At 53.5% G+C, this 7,856-nt stretch overlaps 1 protein-coding gene across 1 annotated transcript in view; it reads left to right on the forward strand.

Annotated features, from left to right (window-relative positions):
* Window positions 1–7,531, forward strand: part of PCDH19 (protocadherin 19) — a gene marked incomplete at its 5' end in the record, with an annotated part of 67,716 nt that extends 60,185 nt beyond the window's left edge. The window contains one exon of the mRNA XM_026082726.1: window positions 6,942–7,531. Within this exon, the coding sequence (XP_025938511.1) occupies window positions 6,942–7,531 (590 nt within the window). The remainder of the gene's footprint in view (window positions 1–6,941) is intronic.
* Between the last annotated feature and the right edge of the window lie 325 nt (window positions 7,532–7,856).

A 7,856-nucleotide genomic window follows, 5' to 3' on the forward strand; every position in this document is an offset into this window, starting at 1 on the left:
TTCTCTTGCTCATTCTCCCTGGCTCCTCTCTTCTTGTTTCAGGAAAAGATTTCTAACATGGAAAAGTGATATTTGAATAGATTCCCCTAAGGCAATCAATTTACTTTTAATTTGTCTGGAACTAAGCTTTTCTTTGTTGCAATGAGAAAGGATTGAAACTGCTGTAAAATTTATTAGCTTCCAGGAAGATTTTGAAATGAATTTTTTAATGATCGTGCTGTTTGCTGTACCCAGAAGCAGTGTCATCATGATTACAGTATAATCATACGGTTGCTGAAGAAACACCGAAATATGGAGATAATGCCATACTTTCATATGAGTGTACTTRTAGTAATGGATGGAGAAATCTAGGTAGGCTGAAAAATATTGTCCTGTACAGGCCCTCCTGTGCAGATCTCCTCCAAAAATGCAAAAATGGGGTCAGGGCTGGCCGCCGCCGCCCCTTGGCTTGCTCCGTGTTCCAGACGCTGCAGCCCCTGGTAGTTCCTAGCTGCTCCTGGTGCCGTCGGGAGCCGCGCTCAGCCCGTACCGACGTGTGGTTTTCTCGGCGTAGACACCCCCGCGGTCCGGGAGGGATGAAAACCACTCAGCCGAGCCCGGTGCTTCGTCGCGCGCTTCCCGCCTCGCGCGAGGCAAAATGCAAATGYGGAGGCGCAGCTGGGCGCCGACTCTTCCAGTCCCCCTTTCTTTCTTATTTTTCATTTTCAAGCGACTTCTCTGCTCCTTTTCCTTGCTCCCCATGTAATAGCACAAATGAGCTCTACTTACTCACCTCGGCAAACCTTCTCTGACATGGATTGGATTGAACCGAGCRTCTGTTTGAAAATGGAAACTCCAGGGACTATTGTCATTGCCCAAATTGCACCTTAGAYTGTGTAACGGCACATGTCATCTGGCCATTTATCAGGAATATTACATTCCCAGGCACTTGCACCTTGGTACGATTTAACTTTGTCTCTTTGGCCGGCGCTGAGATTCCTCTGAAGATAATTCAATTGCTGTGAGAGCTGAACAGGCTGTCTTTTCAAACTGGTTTCGTGTTGCTGTGGCGTGAATTCAGGTACGGGGACTTTGAATAGGCGAGTAAAGGCATTTGAGCATCCAGGGTGTTSGTTAACCCCTGCTTTTAACTGCCGAAGGCCCGGAGGATCTGGTGGCTCCGCTCCTCCAGCTGCTGCCCTCCAGGGCTGCCGTTTGGCTCAGGACAGGTAAAGGTGCTGTTYTCCCACACTCCCAGCCCTCCTCCAGCCCGTTCTTGGTCCTTCTCTGCCCTGTCTCAGGACTGGGGACACCACAAGCTTCTTGACCAGCAAGTTTGGGGAGCGTGCGGACAAAGTTATGGAAGAAAAACAGAAAGGCGTGCTGGTGCAGCCACAGCCTCATCATCGCAGAGACCCTAAACGCACAGGGTACGGCATCTGTGTTTGCCTTGCTTGAACATCCCCTCTTCCTCTGCTTGAGATGCTCCCTGCTTGCAGCCGTCGGAGGCGTGGGTCGCATCCCTCCTCCCTGCGCTTCCCTCCCTTCTCTCTCCTTCCCCCTGTCAGGTGCGGTTTTACTGGTGTGGTCTTTGGGGATCTTGCATTTTGCAGCTCATCGGAGCCTGTCTGAAAGCTTGCGGAGGCCACGGGGACCCTTTTGGCTCTGATCGGCCCCGGGGCTGGAATCTCTTTGGTAATTGYTGGGCATTGCAGGTTGGAATAAAATCACCACCAAGCTCAGGCAGTGTTTTGCTAGCAGTGAGGGACTTCTAACCCCCCTTGTCATGACTCATGCATGAAGCTGGCGGTGTTTTTACGGTAGGCTTTTGCAAGCATGCAGGGGCTCGGCTGGGCRGCCTGCGAGGTGGTCCTGCCTAGGGGTGCTGAGGGCCGACGCTGCTCCGGCGCCGCTTGTCCCCTGGATCGGTGCTGCGCCGGGCTCGTCCCTGGGAATTGGGGCAGCGCCGGCATTTCGAGTCGGGCTCTCCGCTTTTYGGCGTCTCTGCGCTCCCTGGCTCCCATTCCCGCGGGCGGCAATGCGGGCTCTGTATCTGCGTGCCCTGAGCTGGCGGCGTGGGTGTCTTCCACAGGGTCTTTCTGAAGCCGCTTGGCTCCTGGGCCRCCTGCTGCCCAGCTTGGGCCCTTGCAGGGGTCCGGCAGGCACCGTGCGAGGCCGGTTGGGGCTTGTTATTAGTTGTCTTTGAGATGGTCCCCGAGGGGCAAGTAAAGAAGGTTGGAAATCTGGAGCTCAGCATGGATTTTGCTTTACTTGTTGAGGAGCGTATTTATTCCAGAGATGGCCCTTTGTTTTTTTTCTTTTTTATTTATTTCTTATTTGTTGTATGAGAGCTTACACTTAACAAAGATGCATTTCTCATGCAAAGTCTGACACCAGAACGACTGCTCACCTGCTTGGGGCAAGGCTTCTGCCAGGACCTTGCTCCGGGGTTCTTGTGTGGATCCTGCCGGGGAAATCTTTCCATGGGATCGTGCGCTGCACTTGCGCACCTTTCTGCCGGGCCGTAGGTAAGGGTGCGAGCTTCAGGAGGYGGCGGTTGCGCCATACAGCCCCTTGCGGCAGCGCTGCCTTACCTGGCAGCCAGGACAGGTCTGTCTTCCCCAAACCAGAGTCCTTTTCCAAGGGGGGAGAGAGGAAGGACATCCCACCAGCCCAAGCTCTGGTGGTGGGGTAGCTGTTTTGGGAAAGTTATGGGAATCATTTTAAAAGCCACCGTGCCCCAAGGTGCTCTGAGCTGAGTTTCTGGGTGTGTGCTGGGTGAAGAGACCTGCTGAAAAATGGACATTGCCCTGTCCTGCTGCTGTGACCTTGTGCAGGAGCTGCCTGCTCACACATCTTGCATGCAGGACTCCACCACCATCACCCATGAGATGGCATCTGCCCCCAGAGGACTGCGTGGGCGAGCCGTCGGTCAGCGTTTCTCCCCTACAGCCTGCCCATGGCAGCCTGATCTGCAAGAGGACGCTCCTCCCAGCGTGCACATGGTCTGCTAAGCTCTTTAGAAAGTCTGGACCCTGTTCATTAACACTTGTAAAGCTACAGGACTGTAGTATCCCCCTTCCCCCAAATTGCACTTGCTGGATGAGCCTCGGCATGCCGTCTTGCTTGGTACTTGCCAGCCTGGTGCGTTAGAGAGAAGAGAAATCAGGGTCTTCCAGAGACTCCAGTTCAGGGTAAGGTGTTTGCTCCATGACTCAGGACCTCATGCACAGCAGAGCCAAAGCTGCTAGTGCTTCTCCCCGCTGCAGCGAGAAGTGCCCTGAACCCTTAATGCTTCCATTGTTTTCTCCTTCCTTTACCCTCCTGCCAGGCGCTGCCTGGTAATTACTTCACACCACCTTGCTCAGCCCTCTGCCATCCGTGGGTCCAGTGCGGATGTGGGAAGTTGCCTGTTTTGGCTGCCTGCCATTCGTCATGTAGCGCATGATGTGATTGTTATTACCTGGACTTTGCTCCTTGCATTGAGAACATTTTTTAGTGCAGACAGTAACAGTCGTATTGACTAGGGCAGGTCTAGAGCTGTAAAAGAATTTCCTGTCGTCCTATTTCCAATTGTTAAAAAAATATAAAGAATGGTGCAATAAAGAATCCGTGAATGTGAATGACTGTCCTGGGTGCCGTTACGGCTGGGTGAGTCAGACCTAGCTGCAAAGGGCAGCGCGAGAAGCAGTGCCCGGCGGCTTTGTGCCTGCGCAGTGCAGGAGCCGGCGCGTGCTTTGGGGCCGCAGCTGCTCCTGTGCGCCGGTGCTCGTCCTGCGCTGGCCGAGGAGGACGTGAGATAGCGGCCTGGGGGTCTGGAGCACAGTGTCGTCCTGGCCTGCCGGAGGATTCAAAAACCGCTTGAGTTTGCCTTCTTTGGACCTGCGATAGCRGAGATGCAGTGAGGTGTTTATGTGCCTCAACAGGGCGCACTTAAGGCAYAAAAATAGTATCTTACGTCAATACAAGGTTAACAGGTAGCAGGGTAGGTAGCTGAGAGCTCTACTCTGACAAGCAGAAGTGGCTGCTGTTGAGTGCTTGCGTTGGTCCCTGCAGGCTGCTGCCAGGTCCAGTCCTGTCACCTGTGACCTGTGCCCCTGGCCCAGGGACGTGTCCCGGAGAGCAGGACGCGTCTCCGCAGCACAGAGCCGCGGCGGGGGTCGGAGCAGGGAGGCAAAATGCGCCGTGGAGCTGTTTGCTCTCTTAAGCTCTGTGACTGGGTGGTGACTTCCGTCCCTCTGCCTGCCACCAAAGCGTCTTTCGTAACTGTTGCATTCCCTTTCTAAAATAAAAGATTGCATCAGTAGAATTTAATGTAATGCTTTCCATCTCTTTGCCAGCCTACGTTTCACCTGCGATTTGTAGACAAGCATCTTGGTGCCCAAAGAGGTTCATCTCCCAAACACCTGGCCAAAAGTGCTTACTAAAACTGCGCTCAAAGCAAGGATCCCTTTGGGTTTGAGGAAGGTCCACATGAACTGCAAYAATCGGTGAAGTCCTTGATCCGTTTTTAACCATAAAATGTGCCGGGTTGGAATAAATAGGTGGAGGCAAAACAGAACCACAGGTACTCTGCCAAAATGGAGTGCGATTTGCCTTTGCTGTCGGTGCTCGCTGCGGGGACTGTGGGGCGGGGGTATGCGGGTTCACCGGCGCTAGCAGGATGGCCTGGACTGGGAAGGAACAGCAGTTTCCCCCATGCTCTTATGTGTTGGACTAGACAGCCAGGGTGTGTTGAGATCCAGTGTTTTATATTTGCTAACAGATTGAAGTGATGTGTGTTCCAGCAAGGAGCCCAAGGTCACACAGCACAATAAATCAGTGTCTCGTTGGGGATTAGAACCCAAGATATTTCTGTACCCCCTCTGGCCATTACCGAGTCCTTTGCTATCACAGCTAGACTGCACAACTTTGTGTGCTTATAGCACCCTTTTGAAGTTAAGCTGTGGATAAATAGGCAGACAGCAACACTTTCTGGGCAATTTTTCTTTTTTTTATTTTGCCCAAGTGCTTGAAAGTAACAGAATCAAAGTATAAGAGCATTGGCTTTTAGATCTTGGTGCAGGTTGTTCTGCATGTAAGGCTCAGAGCATCACTCTCTCAAACTGCTGTAAAGAAGACTACCGAAACCCAGACCTCCTACACAGCCACCCAGCATTGCGCTGCGCACAACCGGGTGGCTGCTCTGATGTAGAGAAATGGGTTATGTTTTACCCATAGGTTTTCAATTAATTGGCTGCTTCTCCTTTAAAAAAAAATCTTTTTTTTTTTTTTTGAGGTCTGCCTTTTACTCGTTTATTCTCTGTAAGTGTTAAGCTGCTCATATTTTGGTGCATTGTGTTATGTGCCGAGAATTTTTATCAGCCGCCCTAGTGCTAGAATGTGGTGGAAATACCAATGTAGCTGAAAAGCTCAGGTTATATACACAGAGGTACAAAGCATCAAAATGAACTGTTTTCAAATGGACAGGAAGCAAACCAAGGCTGAGTCTGCACCTTTGCAAGGTTCAATCTATCAAACCGACAAGGACCAAATGCATTCTTTTATTGTTATTAGCATTAATTCTTAGCACTGCTTTGCTACTTTACTGGTGTATAAATTACGATAGGAATGAGTTACATCTTTGCGTATGAAAAGCTTGTGCTTTATGAGGGTTTTACCGGGCTATCTGCAAGTTACAAATTCCTGTCGAATGGAGGAAAAGCTGAAGGCATAAGCTGGGATTGAGAAGGAGCCGGGGGGTGTGATGGTTTGGTGGGAAGCCATGGTCTGGTGCTCCGCAAAGGCTGGGAAACCTGAGACTCCCGGATTTGATTTCCAGCTTTGCCCTTGGTCGAGCCTGTCCGCTTCCCGGGGCCCCGACTCCTCCGTCCGTGACGGGGGAGAGTACTTCCCAAGCCGGCGAGAGCGCTGCGCGGTCCGTGAGGGGCAGCCGCCCCCCGCCGGGATGCAGGCGCCCTGGGGGCGGAGGAGGAGGAGGAGGAGGAGGAGGGCTGGGGGGCCGCTCGCGGGATCGGGGCGCAGGGGCGCTGCGGGCCGAGCCGCTGGCCGGGAGGGCAGGCGCTGCTGCGGGCCGAGTCGCCCCGGCCTGCGCGCGGGGCTGCGCTGCGCCGCGCCGCTCGAGAGCCGGGAGGCCGGCCCGGCGACGAGGGGTCCTTGGGGAGGGTGGAGCAGCGCGTTTCAGCGCGTTTCAGCCCCGCAGAGTGGTCTTGGGAGAGCCCCCAGGTCGCAGCCGGACGGCAGAGCGGGGATCTTTATAACTCCCGGGCGAATGAAGATCTAGCGCTGGAAATGACACGTTTAATCTTCAGTGGAACAGGCCGTCGCGGAGATTTATCAAGCCGCTGTTGTGTGGGAGGCCTGTGGGGATTAAGCAAAAAGTAAAAACAGACCAACGGAAGAGAAGCACCGTCCTCCCTCCGCTCCCTTCCCCCCTCCAAAAACCCGAGCTTAAATGTCACGTCAAAGCGAGTTTAAAACGTGCTGGCTTTTAGCATTGGTTACGAAAAACAAAAACCGCTGACTCTAAGCAGCCTGACACGTGGGACAAACCTGTTTTAATTTATTTCCGATCGTAACTTGTTTCCCCTAGGTTTTCGGTCTGTCAGCAGCAGCAGCAGCAAAAAGCAGATGACACACAACCTGTTGGAAATTGAACTCCAGTCTCTGGAATAGCAGAAAAATGGCAGTAAAAACCCCTCTTCCAAGCGTTGCTTTAAAAATGATTGCTGTTTGCTGTAAAATCACTAATGTTTAGGTAGGAATAACGGGTAACGCCTGGCTCTGCAAACCGTTTCTCCCCCTAGGGAGGCCGCGCGTGCCCGCCGTGGCGCGGGGGTGGCCGGCGCGCCCGTCCCCGGCGCCCTGCCCGTCACCGGGGCTTCAGGGCTGCTTTCCGCCGGGGCGGCTTCCGCCGAGAAAGGGTCACCCGCTTCATAAGCCGTTGTGTTTTCTTCATGCAGATCAGAGCGAAGGATTTCATTGCAGGGAAGAGTGCCGCGTCCTGGGCCACTCGGACAGGTGCTGGATGCCCCGAGCCGCCGTGCCCAGCCGCGCCAAGTCCCCCGAGCGCGGGAGGAACGTCATCGCGCTCTCCATAGAGGCGACCACTGTGGACACAGAGCCTTACGAAGACTGTAGCACAAAAAGGACTTTTGCGACGTTCGGCAAAGAAGGGAGCGAGCCCCCCGCCGACGAGCGGGCCGGCAACCCCAAAGGCAAAAGAACAGTGGATCCGCCCGTCTGCAGCCCCAAGGTGAACGGCGCGGTCCGCGAGGCCGGCAACGGCTGCGAGGCCGTGAGCCCCGTCACCTCGCCCTTGCACCTGAAGAGCCCCTTGTCGAGCAAACCCTCGGTGTCGTACAGCATCATGCACTGCCCCGGGAACCGCGACCTGGAGCCGTTTGTGAACGCTGGCCCTTCCCGGCCCACGGAGGCCGAGCCCCGGGGGGCGGACAGCGAAAATGCCATGCATGAGGTTAACCCGCTTCTGCAAGAATGTAGAGAAAAGGACTCGCCAGGAGCGAAGAGACTAAAAGACATCGTCCTCTGAACGGCACCCTGTAAAGCGAGGAGAGGAGAAACCACGCTGCTCCGAGCGCATATTGTTTTTATTGCTTACCAATGGTTCACAGATTGCTGTATTTAAAAGCTTTCCCTAAATGTATTGTTTATAAATGAAGCTATTGTTAATGTGACAATCCCACTTGTTTCAACAGGCAGCAGGGGTGTTCAGCTGGAGCAAATTAGCTTGTTTTTTCGTTCATCTTGAGGTGGTAGGGGGCAGGGGGCAGAGGTGAGACCTGTTCAGTTGTCAGAAGTGTTAGGTATGATGTAGTTTGGATTTATATATTTTTATATCTCAAAACTGATATAAA

This window comes from Apteryx rowi, unplaced genomic scaffold (genome assembly GCF_003343035.1).
Source record: "Apteryx rowi isolate R43461 unplaced genomic scaffold, aptRow1 scaffold_59, whole genome shotgun sequence".
Taxonomy (NCBI): domain Eukaryota; kingdom Metazoa; phylum Chordata; class Aves; order Apterygiformes; family Apterygidae; genus Apteryx; species Apteryx rowi.